The 18,342-nt window shown below is 28.3% G+C and overlaps 1 protein-coding gene across 7 annotated transcripts in view; it reads right to left on the bottom strand.

The window, feature by feature from the left end:
• LOC145086058 (uncharacterized) overlaps positions 1 to 16,305 on the bottom strand; it is a 38,553-nt gene extending 22,248 nt beyond the window's left edge. The window contains exons 1-4 of one of the 7 annotated variants that reach the window (XM_079023783.1): positions 15,833 to 16,301; positions 11,275 to 11,352; positions 1,716 to 1,785; positions 1,247 to 1,391 (exon numbers count right to left, since the gene is read on the bottom strand). In XM_079023783.1, coding sequence (XP_078879909.1) covers positions 1,717 to 1,785; positions 11,275 to 11,352; positions 15,833 to 16,198 — 513 coding nt within the window. In that variant the 5' untranslated portion in view covers positions 16,199 to 16,301 and the 3' untranslated portion in view covers positions 1,247 to 1,391; position 1,716. Of the gene's footprint in view, positions 1 to 1,239; positions 1,392 to 1,715; positions 1,786 to 11,274; positions 11,353 to 15,832 lie in introns of those variants that run through there. The other 6 variants (XM_079023782.1, XM_079023781.1, XM_079023787.1 and 3 more) reach the window with 6 other exon arrangements.
• Between the last annotated feature and the right edge of the window lie 2,037 nt (positions 16,306 to 18,342).

The following is an 18,342-nucleotide window of genomic DNA, read 5'->3' as shown; positions in this document are numbered from 1 at the left end:
AGTGGAAAGAGATAACCCACATTAAAGAGATCAGTGGGTCAAAGGGAATGGTCAACTTTGATACTCCTCGAGTGGGTAAGGGATTGTTGGATTAAGTGTCTAATGTCTTAACTAAATTTGTATAATTTACAAAATAAAAGTAAAGTACTTTTTGGGGTTCATTTATAACCAGAAAATATATATGATTGATATTAGAAGAGAGGCATATTATTTATTAATATACAATATATTATATGTTTAATATATTAATTATATATAATAATAATTATTTTAAAGTTAATCAGAATGAATTAATTATTGATTTTGGATTAATTAGAATTAATTAAAGGTGTAAGGGTTAAAAGGCAACCGTTTACTAGTTGAACACGGAAGACATTCTGGAACCTCGGTGGGGAGGGGGGGGGGGGATTTAGGATTCGACTTTATGGTTTCTGGATTAAAATATTATTATTTTATTATTCAAATTTAGGGTTTCTAGGTTATCTAGCAGGTATAAATAGGGGTGTATGCTAGCCAAAACCGATCCTACACCTCACACATATAGAATTCATTCAGATCTTGTATTCCCCCCCCCCCCCCCCCCTTCTTTTTCAATCCTAGGGTTTCCTAGGATTTAGGTGTGACACATTAGAGTCTACCACACTATTGGAGCTAGACTTTCAAATGAGATTTCAAGAAAACTTGTTTAGCTTAATTCGATTTAAGCAAATGTATGTTTTCTAGCTTGTGATTTTCGATTACCATAGTATTAGTTTTGTTTCATAAAGTATTTTGCTATAATAGTGAAAAGTCATAAAATTGTTTCTGGTTGCTTGTGCCCATAAGTGTTTATGTGAAATTTGGTGATTTGATGAGTTTGAGATATAGAGAAAAATCTATTATATACTTATGATGTTAAATGTTAAATGTTTGGATGTGAGAATTGTTAGACTTATGATGATTTTCCGGGTTTGATCACTCAATTTTATATTATAGTTTTCTAAATATACATTGTTTGTTGATCTATATGTTATAGGAGTGTCGATGCTTATAGTAACGTGCTTTGACATGTGCTATGTTTTCTTCCGATTACGGATTTTGTTGGTTTCTTAAGTTTTATGAGGTATGGATTAATACCTTTGCATATAAAACAGTGTTCATTTATATACGGTCTTTATAAATGTTTGACCAGAAATAGCTCAAAAAAAAAAAAAAAAAAACCTCAAAATTAACATGAATTTAAACCTTGAAGGAAGCGTATACTTGATTATGGGGATATTTGTCTGCTTTGTCATGATGGATACTTGAAACTTGTATGTAAAATATCTTGATATCACATGTTAAACCATAATACTTTGTACCAAATTTTGTCTTGTTATAAATATCGTGACAACCCGGGTTCTCGATATTTGCTATAATATCAAAAGAAAAATATGAAGTTAACACGAATAACCTCACATTTTTTAGTTTGGTCATATATTTTTAACTTCTAAGACTACTTTTAAGTCCTTGAACCGAAGTTAGTATTTTTTAGCGAACCTATTTACTTTTATTCGTACAACCGGTTATTAATAAACTACAATCAGAAACCGATTTGTTGTGAAAAAAGTGAAATTGTTTCTTTATATTTTATATATTTTTAAAAATCCTACGATTTAAAGAGATTCCTTAATTACTAAAAAAATTAATAAAGATTGGAAATGAAAATTAGAAATTCCGAAATGAACATGAGTGACCTTAGAAAGGGGCACTTCTTGTTCTTTGAAGCTTGGGCTTTTTAGGAAACTGGGAAGAGGCTGAGCATAACTGGAAAAATAGAAATATAAAATATAAATTAATTAATAATCAATAATCAATAACAATCTCTGAAAAATATAATAAGAGAAATAACAAACACACTTGTCTCTACATTAAAAGAAACCTTTGTAACTGTCCATAAAAGGCAACTATAAGTATATATATAACCATTCGAATAACTTTTCAAACCTTATTTTAAAGTTTATTTTTTATCAAAAAAAATATCTAAAAATATGTAAATTTATCATCTTTCAATCTCTTCCAATATTGATATTAAAAAAAATTATGAAACATATGCACCATATACACATTTTAATTGAGAAACTGTTTTTCTCTAAAAAAATTTTCAACGAAGCACATCCATAGCAACGTCTTAGATAATTAAAACGATTTTATTTAATATATATATATATATATATATATATATATATATATATATATATATATATATATATATATATATATATATATATATATATCGCATACATGCACAAACTCAAATGTGAATGATTTTTCGGTTATTGTTTTAGAGCTTATCTTACATCTTTACATATTGATATTTGAAAGAAAAAAATAAGTAAAATGTGCACCATATGCACATATACACATATGCAAATATGTAAATACACACATATGCATATGTGCACATTAATATACATATAAAAAACATCCCAATAAGTTAAAACCTTGCAATATAAAATGATTTGTTGAAAAAAAAATAAAAAAGAAAAACGTTTTATTATTGATGTGCATAAGGTGCAAATTTTACATTTTATGCAAAAAAAAAAATGAATATCAGTATGGGTAAAGGTTAAAGAATTATGAATTTATAGATTTTTAATTATTTTTTGATAGAATATAAGCTCCAAAAAAAAATGTTTTTCCAAATGATATACATATGATGCACATGTTTTATATATATATATATATATATATATATATATATATATATATATATATATATATATATATATATATATATATATATATATATATATATGATAAGCTCTAAAACAAGGTTTGAAAAACTGATCATAATGATACTAAAAATGTTAGTGATTCTAATTGTTCCACACCATATATATATATATATATATATATATATATATATATATATATATATATATATATATATATATATCATTATCATTATTATTATCATTATCATTATCATTATATACTTATAAAGCTTGCATTTTTTCTTGAACCACATTCATTTGAAACTCCCATGACTTTTCAATTGCTTTCTAATAATTATTATAAGTTGGTTAATAAGGTTAAATAAATATCAAACCTAAAATGTAATCATATATAAACTAAATTTCAATATAAAAAAATATATTTTCTTCTACGTATAAAGTTTGTTTTTAACTTTTAACATAATATACTTAATTTATTAGGTCTAATATGTTGTATGTAAATCATTATCATTTTAAAGCTACAACTTTTGATCAATTTGTATAAAATACTTAAATTGTTAATTTAAATATAACCTTACATGATCAACTTAAACAACCAAAAGAATATTTTATAAATAATTAAAAGTGATAAATTGTAGTGTCTTTCTAATAATGATTATAAATTGGTTAATAAGAATAAATAAGTATCAAACCTAAAGTGTAATAAAAAAATAAACTAAATTTCAATATTAAAATAATATTTTCACTTCTACTTATAAAGTTATGTCTTTAACTTTTAACATATTATACTTAATTTATTAGATTTAATATGTTGTTGTATGTAAACCATTATCGATTTAAAGCTATAACTTTTGAACTGTATGGACAAAATACTTAAACTGTTAATTTAAATATAACATTACAGGGTCAACTTCAATATAAATTTCAGTTCCACTTAAGAAAACCCAAAGAATATTTTGTGAATAGTGAAAAGTGATAAATTGTAGTGCTAAATGCAAAAACTAAATTGTAATATCAATTCACTAAAATATTTCCTAAAGATATTTTTATAATCGTTAAAATTTTTGAAATAAAAAACTTAAAATAACTTACAATAACAATAGTTAAAAATAACTCTATATAAATGATTATATTGTTATCTTTAAAAAAATTTTTATGATGTTTTAAATAATTATACTGATAGAAATTAAAACATTAAGCAAACAAATTTTAAAAATGAATTAACAATAACAAAAATTTTAAATAATATTAAAACATATATTATATTTAATTTTATTCATGAGTAACCTGCAGGTAGAGGTCATTCATAAGATTGAGATTATGCAGTTTTAATAGATGTATATATTATCATATAATTCAAAATAATCAATATACTATATCAACTTAGTATACGAATTAATATATCAAATTTAACAACGACATTATTGTTATATTTAAAAAAACATATATTTGTAAAGATTTCAGCTATATAGATGCTTTTGCGCAACACGCGATCATTCGCCTAGTGTGTGTGTGTGTATGTATATATATATATATATATATATATATATATATATATATTTGGTTCATTTGAGACCATTCTAATTTTATGACATATGGGGACGCGATTACAGCCACTAATCTTGGAGATCAAAAAATTATTTTTAAAATGAAAATTTTTGAATTTTTTTAAGTAATATTTTCATCATTTAATTAATCCAAATAGAATAAAAAAAATAATCATTTTTTTAAATGTATGTGTAATATTTTAATAAAATATTACACCATAAATATTAAAACAAAATTGTAAGAATATTCAAATATTCTACCAGAATATTAGAGTATAAATATCCAAACAACTCTAGTACAATATTCTAATATACAAACAATTCTAGTAGAATATTAAAATATTTTTACATATCTTAGAAATCTAATATAATATTAGAATGTTCTAAAATTATAACAATTATATTTGAATATTTATATTATAATATTTTATTAGAATATTTCACGTATATTTAAAAAAATGGTATTTTTTTATTATTTATTATTTATTTACTTATTTTATTATTTTTTTGGATAAATTAAATGACAAAAGTATATTTTTAAAACAATGAATTTTTTCTTTTATTTTGCATTTAATATTTTTTTATTTCTTGATCTCTAAGATGAATGGTTAAGATCATACCCCTATATCTCACAAAATTAACATGGTTATATATATATATATATATATATATATATATATATATATATATATATATATATACAGAGAGAGTATTTATTTACTTATTTTATTATTTTTTTGGATAAATTAAATGACAAAAGTATATTTTTAAAACAATGAATTTTTTCTTTTATTTTGCATTTAATATTTTTTTATTTCTTGATCTCTAAGATGAATGGTTAAGATCATACCCCTATATCTCACAAAATTAACATGGTTATATATATATATATATATATATATATATATATATATAGAGAGAGAGAGAGAGAGAGAGAGAGAAAGAGAGAGGAAAGCAAATAAAAATTAGTGTTGTGATGATAGTATAAGAAGTTTTCATATAAATGCTTTTTTGATGAATAAATAAGTAGAAATTAAATATTTTTTATATTTTCTTCCTACTTATATTAATATTCATGTAAAATTGTTATAAATGTCACATTTTAATAAAATTAATAATATTGTAAGACACTTGTCATCATTTCATATTAGTAGAAGGATAAATAAGAAGAAAAAGCAAAAGGATATTTAATTTCTCATAAATAAAATGAATCGAAATAATACATAATAATATGATTTTACAAAAAAATAATCCAAAAACCTAACGAGTGGATAATATGTAGTAATGTAAAGTTTTAACAGCTTAATCATAATTGTATAGAAACATTTCAAATAACGACAATAAACTTTTATTAAAAATAGAACCATAGCTAGTAAGAAACTAGCAAAACAAACAAAATTATGGAATGATTGGATTATTCATCCAAGTAGTCCAACTAATCCTAGCCTTAGTATTATGAAAAGAAAACCATTTAAAAGAATGCTCAAGAATGCTATCAAAAATAAATTGCTTCATGTACTTGTTGGGACCAAAATTAAATGCATTCTTGTAAGTCCAAAGAACCCAAATCACCATCAAACATATCGACTCCGTAATCACTCTTTCCATTCTACCCACCATCCTAACATCCACTAATCAGAGCTGGAGAACCAAAGTCTTGACAATATATCTTAAGGAAATTAATAAAAACAAAAATTATAAAAAGAAGTTATCTAAGGGACGAAAATGTAACTTTAATGTGTGGAACAACTTTATTGCAAATCGTATATAGAATATAAATTAAAAATGTCAACACTCCATATATATCATGATATGATATAATTATCATATCAAGTGGGAAAAAAATATAAAAATAAAGTTCAGGTCAAAACAATTATGTATGGAGGAGGTGAACGAAAATATAACTTTAAAATGTATCTTAATGAAATTAATAAAAATGAAAACTATAAACATAAATTATGTAAGGGACTGAAAATGTAACTTTTAAAACATAAAAATGGACATATAAAATACTAATATTTTAACTTTAAATTATGAATGATGAAAACCGTTAGATCAAAATTATTTGAGGGGAAAAATATAAATATAAATATATGTTTTGATGAGAGACAAAATCTTTATTTCCAAGATGTTTATTTTACTCTTATAGTATATCTTATAGTATATGATGTCAAAGTAGTAAGATGATATGAATTTAATCAATTTAATACCAAAATAATAAAGCAATTGAACAATAAAAAGCTCTTAGAAAAATTATATATATATATATATATATATATATATATATATATATATATATATATATATATAATGACGATTCACTTGAGATTAAAAAAATTAGAGATCTTGAGATTCAACCTCAACCACATATTTCTCATTTGCCGCTCTAACGTTCCAGCGTATCGGCAGCAGTAGGGTATGCCTAGTTATAAATGATTATACATATATCTGTGTTCACAAATTGAGTAATCATATATGATTATGGCAGTTTGTAGCATAAGAGATGGTGATGGCAGAAGTGACGGTGGTATAAGTGACAGAGTTGATAGTAGTGGGGTCGGATGGTGTCGGATGTGGTAGTAGTGGTGGAGGCGGTGGCAGTTGTGGTGGTGGAGGAGGAGAAAGGAACGGACGGCACTATATAATCATTTATGATTATAACATGTCTGACGCACCGGTATGTCGGAGGGTTAGTGCGGTAGATATTAAATATGTGGTTGAAGTTGAATCTCAAAATCTTTGTTTTATTTTTAATCTCAAAGGAACCTACACACACACACACACACACACACACATATATATATATATATATATATATATATATAATTGATGGGATGAAAACCCAATCCTACATCGATAAAAGAGAAACTAGATGCTAGCATATAAATCAATGAACAATCCTTTTTATCACCGATTAGTTTTAGAAAATGGAACGTTGTTGTTCTTTTATATTGAACATGGTTATAGTAGTAGCGATACTTACAAATGGTATCAGAGCTACGGTAGTAGCCCAAATGATGTGGTCGGTGCATGTGGCACAATCCTTAGTAATTCCCAGATCAACGAAGTTGATCCTAAAGCCTTTTTTTCGAAAGTCTTTTCAATGGCCCCAGGTAAGCATGTTCTTAGAGTATCAGTGGTATGAAAAGAGATTGAATCTGATGAACAGTTGTTGAAAGAGAGGTGAAGGGCGGAACTTGAGTTTGAGGGGAAGATTTTTGGGATGCGAACCTAATCCCACATCGGTAAAAAGATAAACTAGATGCTAAAACATAAGACAATGGGTAATCTCTTTTATCACCAATTGATTTTAGAAAAAAAAAAAAGCTCATTGTTCTTCTATGTTGAGCATGATTGGGATTGTAGCGATCCTTACAATAGTAAAATGGATAAATATTAATAAAGATAATTAGAAAAATCACTTTGGATATAAATAGTTCAAATCTAGTGACATACTAAAAGGGTTAAACTAGAAACTTAAATTGTTAATATATTTGACATTAAGGGATGTTTTTGTCAAAATGGGAACGTTGAGGTGATAGAGTGAAAATATAAGGAAAAGCCCATTAATCACTAGATATTAGCTAAACCACATCTTTACCGAATGGATAAAAAACTTAACCACTCATCTTGCAACATAACCAGTTGTAAAGTAAAGAAAAGGGGAGGAATACCGAGAGAAGAATGAGGTTGAGAAATGAGGTACTTGTTGGAGATTCTGATGAAAAAGTGTCAAAAAATAGAAGAGAGATTGCGGGGGTGGTGTTGGGTTTAATCTTGACATAGATGTTATTTTTAGTTTAGTATTAGTTTTATTTAGTAATTGAATTAAAGATAGTACTTCATGGGTTGAATAGGTCATGTGGACCAGGTCTTTTGGGGCTTTTAGAATGATAGGTTTAGGGATGGAAAAGAGGAAAACGTGTGTTTGTTTTTGGTTAGTTTAATTAGGTTTTGTAGGCTATAAAAAGCCTTTAGTTTTCTGAATATTATAGCAACCGTTTTTGAGTCGATAAACAACTCTCTTTTTATTCTGTTGCTGAAATGAAGTGAATATAAAAGGGCCTGATTTCCAACATTTGGTATCAGAGCCTAGGGCTCGTTTAGAAGAATCGGGTTTGAGAGTCGGTGGCGAGAGAGGAGGAGAAGCCCTTGGTTGTAGGGCTAAGAACGAAAGAAGAAGACAGTGGGGTGATTTCATGTTAATCACATGAAGAATTGAGATTGGCTTCTACAACAGCGAAGACTGCTACAAAGAAAGAAAGAAGAAAAAAAAAGAAGAAAGAAGAAAGAAAGAAAGACAAGAAAAAAGAAGAAAGGAGAAAGGAGAAAGAAGAAAGGAGAAAGGAGAAAGACGAGGCCAGTTACTTGCTTACCTGAGAAAGATAAAAAAAAGCAAGCAAAAAGATGAAGTAAGCAGAAGGGTTCTCAGCAAGAGAAGACCAAGAGAGCAAGAAAGAAAGCAAGCAAGAAAGCAAGAAGGTGCTGAAGTATGTTCTATGTTAGAAAGCAAGAAGCAAGTAAAGAAAGTAGTTTGTATCAAGTAGCAGACAAGAAAGAAAGCAAGAAAAGCAAGAAAAAAGTAGTTTGTATCAGGTAGCAGACAAGAAAGAAAGCAAGAATGAAAGATAAGCAGCAAGGCAGATCATGTTTGTTAATCAGAAGAAAGATGTATCAAGTTTGTTGTTTGTTTGCAGGTAAGAAAGAAGAAGCAAGCAACAAGTGATTAACAAGCAGTACAAGGCTGGTTGCAAGCAAGAAAAGCAAGATAGCAAGCAAGAGGTTTGTAGCAAGTAGCAAACTTGAAGTATGTAGCATGTAGTAGCAAAATCACAGCGAGTAGCAGTCAAGAAGTCTAAGCAAGAGAAGCAAATATCAAGATTGTCAAGATTAAGGGGGGTGAATGTCAGGTTTAATCTTGACATATATGTTATTTTTAGTTTAGTATTAGTTTTATTTAGTAATTGAATTAAAGATAGTAGTTCATGGGTTGAATGGGTCATGTGGACCAAGTCTTTCGGGGCTTTTAAAATGATAGGTTTAGTGTTGGAAAAGAGGAAAACATGTGTTTGTTTTTGGTTAGTTCAATTAGGTTTTGTAGGCTATAAAAAGACTTTAGTTTTCTGAATATTATAGCAGCCGTTTTTGAGTCGATAAACAACTCTCCTTCATATTCTGTTGCTGCAGTGAAGTGAATATAAAGGGTTAGATTTCCAACAGGTGGATGTTGGTGATTCTAGAAGCCCTTCGTTGTTACATTTCTTTAGCTCATTCTTCTTCTATCTCAAAATCACAAAAAACCATCACCACTAGCAACTACCATTGTTGGCAGTGGTGTTCGCCGGAGGTCACTTCATCGACTCCACAGGCCACCATGGGGTGGTTGTGGGTCATGCTTTTCTAGCCCATTAATGTTCATTAGAAGTTTAGTCAAGCTATCTCATGTGGCCTTTGATTGTAATGTTTTTGGTGTGAGGGTTTTAACCACCTTATCACCGCTATGTCACCACTACTTCATGGTGGTTGAGCGGTGATTCATTTTTTCAGCTCAAAACAAGGGATTATTAAGTGTGTAATTAGTTTGAATTGAAAGCCAAACTCAAGATTCCTTCTAGTGATCATCTTATGTGAAGAAGCATGGTTATTATGTTGATTTCAAGCATAAATCTTAATCTATTAAGATGCTTCTTTTATTCATCTGAAACTATATGTTTTAGGCTTGTTCATTGAAATCAATAGTCATGAGCTTATTATTCATTAAGGGATTAATGGGTGGGGTGAAAAGTATATTTAAATATGTCAATGTGTAAATACATGAAATCTGTCACCTATATTTCAAAAATCATATAAAATCAATAGAGTACCCAATTTTTATAAAAATTATATCCCTTCAAATATGTGGATGTCTAGTTTCTTCCATCCAAAGGGTTTGATTTGTTTTCAATTACAAATATGATAAAATTTTCATTCAATACACAAAGGGTTTGATTTGTTTTCAATTACAAATATGATAAAATTTTCATTCAATACAGACTAGTTCAGAAAAATCACTAATCGCATAGCTAACTTATACATTCATATTAAATCTAGAGAACTCCATCTTACATGAGGTTTTGGTATTTCCTACAAAGGTCTTATCGTGGTTCTACTCCTAAGTTTAGTGGATATTGTATTCTTCACAGTCTGGCCCACACAGATGGCTAATTGTAATAGCCATATTGTATTATGCATAATTAATTACAGAAAATTCCAAATGAAATGCGTTCATGTTCTATGTTTAGAGAAGAGAGTCTAGTTTAACATATATTTTATCCAAGGAATGACAATCATTCCTCATAGGGTGATAGTGACCATATTTGCAGATTGGTTGAGAATGTGGCTGATTTTTGTAGTTAATTTGTAAAAATCATAGAAAAATATTGAACAATCATTAGAACGTGTATTTTATATCTCCGAAAAGCTAAGAGGGTATTATATAATAATAAATATATAATAGTAACTTAAAAAAAATAATTGGGATAAAATAGACATGAACACACATTTACCAAATATATAATTAAAACGAACAGTCTAAAAATATTAAATAAGGTTTGGGTTTACAAACCGAGAAATGACTAGTGACACCTTGTGTGGTTGATTCGAGTGTGACTACGTTCCATGCCACATCTAAATAGAGTTTTTAGTGTTTTTTCTCATTAAATGAGTTACACTAACTTATTTATTATATTGACTTTGGATGTGTGTTTTATAGCTATGAAAAAATATTTTATATTGAGATGACATAGTTGTAATTTGGTAAAGTTTTCAGAACACAATATCCACATATAAATAAATAAAATATAATAATAAATATTTTAAAAGTTGGTAGCAACGTCATAACCATCACAAAAACACATGTCCCTAAAAGTAGACTGTGTTTCTATTTGGGAATTCTAAAAACTAAATAAAATATTGTTATTTATTATTTTTAATTAGAAAAACCGATTTCATAATTTTTACATGTAAAGGAACGAATAAATATTAAAAGTCACCTCTTTTTGGAGCCTTTTGAGTTTAGCGTTCTCTGTTTTTAGTCTTAAAACTTCATGTTCCAATTCATCAGCACGAGCCTGTAAATATTTAAAAATTTATTGAAAAGTTATAATTTACAAGGGTAATAAACTTTTTCTCTTGTATATATTTGGTCATTTGTTTTTTGTTTTTTTTTTTTTTTTTTTTTTTTTTTTTTTTTTTTTTTTTTTTTAATATGGATATGACCATTAAATTTATTTATCATGTTCACAAAATACTATTAATATATATGACCGATTTATTGATTTATATGACAATAAACTCTATCTTGTATATATATACATTTAATCACTTTGAAAATTTGTAAAGCACACGTAGCAAGAGTCCGATAATGTTTCACTAAATTTTCAATAAGACAATGATGATCGCTTAAAAAATATGAGAGTCTTTAAAAGGAACAAAGACGAGAATAAGTGTCTAATGCTATTCGAAATCCATGACAATTTCTATGTGCTTCGTTTTTAATAATTATTTTTCACTAGCATATGACAAATAAAGATAGACTATGATGTGGGAAATACATAGTATGTCATTTATAAATTGTAGTCATAAAAGAATACACTTGACACCAAAACGTAATATTAACATCTAAAACAAGCATGTTTCGACACAAAGTGATGTTGCACATACTAAACATCTCTTACCAAAAGAATTAACAAGTGATCTTACATAAGTTAATTACAATATGAAGTGATCTTATACAAGCAAATATAAATAAGATGCAAACTAAAATTTTGTTAATATAATTAACTAAACTATGGTAGTTAATTAGTTAATTAGTTAATTTCTTTTACGTAGAATATTACATGATTGTTAACTTTTTGTAAGGGTAATAATTATCTTGTGCAAACATATATATATATATATATATATATATATATATATATATATATATATATATATATATATAATGAATTGATTTAACATCAATTCAGTCATAGTAGCTATAGATTTTACCATGAATAGTTATCAACAAAATGCTTAATGACCTATATAATGATAATATATCAATAATAAGAAATAAAAGAAAATAAATATTCAAAAATCATAAATATGTATGTGAGGGATGAAAACTGCAACAAATTAATACCACATTCATGGTTTCAGTGATAATTTATTAATAGGAAAGAAACCTACATATTACACCAAATCATAAGAATGTTTTAGGTAATTTACTCTTATTAGATAAAATATATTTTATAGTTTGTGCTATAAAAATTAAAAACCTCATATAAAAGAGATAAATATAGAAAAAAAAAGATATTGAGATCTTGAATATGATTTTTTTTAAGTTTGAAAGACTATGATCGTAGGATAAAAACTATGATCATAGCATCGAACTGAAATCGTAAGTTCCTATAAAAATAAAATATTTATAAATTTAAAACATAAAAAATATATCATCTAAATGAAATATTTAAAATAAACTTCAAAGTGGATACTTTAACTATAATATGGTAAGACTAGGATTCAAGTATTGTCGTAATTTGTAGGTCACCATCTTAAAAGGACTTAATTTTTTTCACAACCTAACGAGATACATGTAAGTTTAAGATCCTCTAACAAATTTTTTCTTCAACTTATCAGATCAGTTTTCTAAGGTTATATCAATCTCCCATCATGGACCTTACATATAGCTTCTTCATCCTTTTTCCACTAACTATATAAAAAATGTTATTAAATTTAACATTTTACGATCATTAACCATTTTTAAGAATTTTTTCTAATTTATTAATTTATATTTATTTTTGTGTAATATTTTATAAAGCCACTCATCTAGTTTGTTAGTTTTAAATATATGTAATATTTATAAAAATAAAAAGTATTTGACAATAGCATTAAATAAATTCAAATATTATAATACATACAATTAAATCAATACTACCAAACCAGAGTTCATATATCGTTTTTATCTGGTCACAGAATATTACATATATTATTATAAATATAGAAAACAATAAAATATGATATGACTTAATAGTGTATATCAAAATAAAATATATATACAGGATGGGCTAACTCATTTGGTTAACATTAAGGTTTCTAATCTAATAACTAATTAGGAGGTCATGAATTCAATCCCAAACATAAGACGTATTTAATTATTTGACGATTCAAAAATAAATAAATAAATAAAATATATATAGTTAGTCAGAAACAATAAAGCTTTACGAGATAAATATAATAAGAAATGTAAAAGGGAACATTATTAAAGAATGAGGTTAATTATACAAAACATGAAGCAAAAAAATAGAGTAAAACTGTAAAAGTGGTTATTAATCTAACCAAATTAACTGAGTCTTTTAAAAAACATATTTGGATTGATTAATAATATTTTATATTTAAATAAAAAAATAAAAAATAAAATAAAATAAAATAAACTATTACTGAAGATGTTTTAGAAAAAAACATCATATCTTACACTTGCGTACACATAAGACCAAGTTAACGAATATGGGTAGCATCAGAGTGGTATATGGTCTTACGAAATTAATACGGACTCCAGTCCCAGTGTCTTGCCATCTTAAATTTGGTCTTGCTTCAAAAATAATCTTATTAGGACCGGGATTGTATTTTGCAAAAATTTTATACCAAGTGATCAATCTTCGATCTCATGCTTTTGATTTCAAATAATCTACGATGAAATAACATATATATCTTGTATATACATTTAATCACTTAGAAAATTTGTAAGTGATTTATACTTTAATTAATACCTTATATGAGAAAATGACTTAGGAGGGTAACTACCTCTTCTCCGTGTTCACATATTGGCAACTTCTTATTTTTTGTACATAAGAAAGCAACTAACTTGTTTTAACTGTGTAACATCCCAAAAATTATGACCAAAAATTTCGTTTTTAATTTAATACTAAAACCATAATTGTCAAACCATTTATTTAATACTTCGGCATCGGGCCCCGCCCGGCATCAGGCCCCGCCTGGCATCGAGCCCCGCTTGGTATACAAATATGTCTCTCTTAGGCCACACATAAAGAAACATACTCTACTGTATCTCTATCATAAGAAACAAACTCTGTTAATAATGAGATACGTAACTTCGTCCGTACCCAGCTAGTTCCAGTCAGGGCTTCAGCAGTGCAAGGTGGGTCTGTTCACTGTGTGAATGTGTCTAAGGCCACAATGCCAGCCCATGTAGTCTATGAGTAGGAAGACCCGGGGGTTAGCCCTAGGCATTGTATGCTTGTATGTTATTCCAGATCAAGGTCCGATGTCGGGTGGGTGCCCGAGGAATGTTTGCATGTTAGATTATATTTGTTGTCTGTGTGATACTTGTATGTGCCTGGTGGGGAGGTGAGTGTGGGCGAGGTCCCGTATCTCATCACTAGCTGAGTACGGACGATGTTCCGTATCACATTATTAGCAGAGTATGTTTCTTAGGACAGAGATACAGTAGAGTATGTTTATTTATGTGTTAGCATGTTATATGCATGATTGTATGTGTTTAGCGGGTGGGGCCCGGAGACAGCGGGGCCTAAGAGAGACAAATCTGTATACTGAGCGGGGCTCGATGCCAGGCGGGGCCCGATGCCGGAGTATTAAATTAATGGTTTGACAATTATGGTTTTTGGTCATGATTTTTGGGATGTTACATAGTTAAAACAAGTTAGTTGCTTTCTTATGTACAAAAAATAAGAAGTTGCCAATATATGAACACGGATAAGAAGTGGTTACCCTCCTAAGTCATTTTTCCATCTTATATTTGTATAAATAAAAGTACATAAATTATTTCGTCGACTAATGCATTTGAAATCAAAAGTATGAGAAAATTGATCAATACTCCATCTTAATTAAAGTATAAATCCAAATCATCAATCCATTCGTCCAAATCAAGATAATAAATTAAATGATTTTGAATATTTATCTTTTCATTTATATATTCTAAAATAGCAAGTGGGTCAAAGATATGTTATCCTTGACTACCGAATACACAAATAAATTGTTTTTAATATCTAAATATTTAAAATGATCAAAATAAAGGATTCGTTTTCTTTAAAATTGGCACAAACAGTCTTCAAACATGCACAATGAAAATCCTAAAATTTGTATTTTATATTTTTAATTTAATTATAAGAGTTTTTAATATTTTACTAATGTCTTAAATGCTCTTTGGCAAAGAATAGCATAAAACAACGTTAGAAATAACTAATAAAAAGTCTTAATAAGAAATGTTTGTAACTAAAAAAATAAAAGAATTAAACATCCATCTTTAATTTGTAAGCAACTTCATAGCATTAAAGTATTACTTCATGCTTTGGCAGGGGTATTTGATTGTGATTCAAAGTATATTTTATTTATAAAATAAACATATGTCATTTTAAACAGTTTTAACTAATTGATGGTCAGATATATGTCTTAAAGTATATATGAAATTAACTGTTGTATTTTTAGATGAATACAATATATATATATATATATATATATATATATATATATATATATATATATATAGAGAGAGAGAGAGAGAGAGAGAGAGAGAGAGAGAGAGAGAGAGACCTGCTTTCTAGCTCTAGAGCGACCAGCTGATTCACGATTCTTCATCAGACGCTTGAACTTGTCACTGTACTCAGGGGGGGATCTTTGATTTGCTACATGTGAAGTGGCTCCTGTTGATGGATTATTATGTATTTGTTCTTGATCATGTGCTGAGTTACCAGAAGTACTCAGGCTTAACATGGTGGTGGGTGGCGGTGGCGGTGGTGGTTCTGGAGGAGAAGGGTGGTGGAGGGTGGCTCCACTACGACCTCCACCAGCCGTGGCTGCAGCTGGAGTAAAGAAATCTTGGAGGTGATGAGTGGTGGTAGGGTGGTGAAGAGATGGAAGGCTGCTGATGTCTTTCCATACATCATCCATGGGTTTCATTCTTTAGAATCTCAGATGTGTGTTTTTTGTGTTTGTACTTGAAGATATAGTAATGAATGGGAAGGCTGGGGTGGGGTGGGGTTCATGCTTCTTTCTCTGTATAGTCAGTCATTAATTTATTATTATAGTAGAACATTTGTTTGTTAAATTACTTAAATATATGTATCTTACTTATATTATTATTATATTATAAGATAATAATTAGTGGTGCACAAAAAAGGTTCGGGATCCAAAGTGGTTTCAAATCCGAATCTGTTTGAGATAAACAGGTACGGTTTTAATAGAACTGACCGTTTTTATATTTTTTTTAGATTTTGCCCGTTGGATCCGGTTTGAGTCGAATTGATTTGAGAAACCGGTTAAAAAAGCAGCCGTTTTGTTTTGTTTTTTCTTTTGCATAAAATGTCATTTTTTCCATGTTTGTTAGTATATATAGGTAGTGGAATTATTAGTTTAATTACACCACTCAAAAGCAATATCAAATTTCTCAAAACTCAAAAAACACCATCAAGTCTTATACAAGTATGTCATTTGCAAGTGGCTAATCATAATTTTCCATTGGCGTTGGGGATTCAATTTCATCAACCAACATAATAGTTGATGCAGTTAGAATACAAAAATAAATAAATAAATAAATAAAAAGAAGAAGAAAAACCCGACAATTTGGCTTGTGAAATATCACACCGTCCAAATAAAGTATGATGCAAAAAAAAATGTTTATTTTTAAAAGAAAGAAAGACAACTTTTAAAAGAAAACATAACAATTCTTATATAGATATTAAAGGATAACCATTTTTAGGAATAGTAAATTTGAGTTCTTTTTTACGGGAATGACCATTTGTCATTCATCCATTCTTTTTGAAGCCCCATTATGAATGTGAGATTAAACTCTATAGTTGACCTGGTGATTCCATATCGATTTCACTTATAGATGAGCTCATTCAGACGATCATAATACAATTCAATAGATTCACCTTCTTTTTGTTTAAACTCTCTTAATTCCACTAGACAAATTTTCACTTAATTGATTTTGGTCTTCTCACTACCTTGATACTTTTCTTTCAAAGTATCCAAATTTCTTTGGCAGTTTTACAGCTACGTACATAATTGTACACAATTGGAGGAAGAGCGCCTCTTAATTCACGCATACACTTCTCATTCTTCAACAATCTCTACGATTGTTCATTGACATTTTGATTTGTTGAAGCAGTACCAATGCTTTGAACAACAACAGGAGGACGAACATCATCGAGAATACAGTTCCACAGTTCTTCGTCGATACCGTTCAAGTAGTCTTCCATACGATCAGCTCATTGATCGTAGAATTTGGGAATCAGCATTGGAATTTTGGTTGAAGAACCAAGCAGATGAGAATAGGACGCCATCGTGTTCATGTTGAAATTCGCCAGTGATTTACGGACAGAATTTCAGAAAAGCTTCAGGAATTTGAAAATTTACGGATGAATTTGACAGAAAACACAAACCGAACACTCGATTAAACAAACTAATCACAAAATCGAATCACAACTGAAGATCTAGGAATATTTTCATAATCAAAAGTGTGGAAACTTTTGAATCTAGAACTAGAATCAAAATACTTTTGACACAAATGAAAATCAGATCATTGCAGAATGATTCCCACTCTGATACCAAATGTAGTTGTTATGTAATCGAGTATGAATGATAGAATCAGAGTGATATGAAAATGATGAACACAAGATCTAAATAATATCTGTTTGGCTCGATTATACTTTCAATGAGTACATAGTGAATAGACAAATACAGGAAAATACTTATCTAAATCTAGTACCGAACACCTATTTATAGGTAACTAGAAAGCACGCGGAAAATATAAGGGCCTGGATATGAAAAGCTTCGACACAAAAGTACCCTTATAATAAGGTTACAAAGTAACGAAACTATCCCTTGACCTTCGACACATCACAACTAACTTCGACATCAACATATGCTAAAGTTTATGGTCATTTTATGAAAGAATAATGCTAGATCTAGGATTTGGACCTCTTCGAGCCATGAAAAGGACTAAAGCTTCCAACTTCATAGATTAAGACCTTATTTAGAAGTAGATCTGAGGTTTGGTCGTTAAGGTCATAAGGGATTAAGCCATGCAAATAAGAATAAGA

Source organism: Lactuca serriola, chromosome 2, assembly GCF_051521515.1.
Source record: "Lactuca serriola cultivar US96UC23 chromosome 2, Lser_US96UC23_V15, whole genome shotgun sequence".
Lineage (NCBI taxonomy): Eukaryota > Viridiplantae > Streptophyta > Magnoliopsida > Asterales > Asteraceae > Lactuca > Lactuca serriola.
This window is presented reverse-complemented; position numbering and strand designations above follow the sequence as displayed.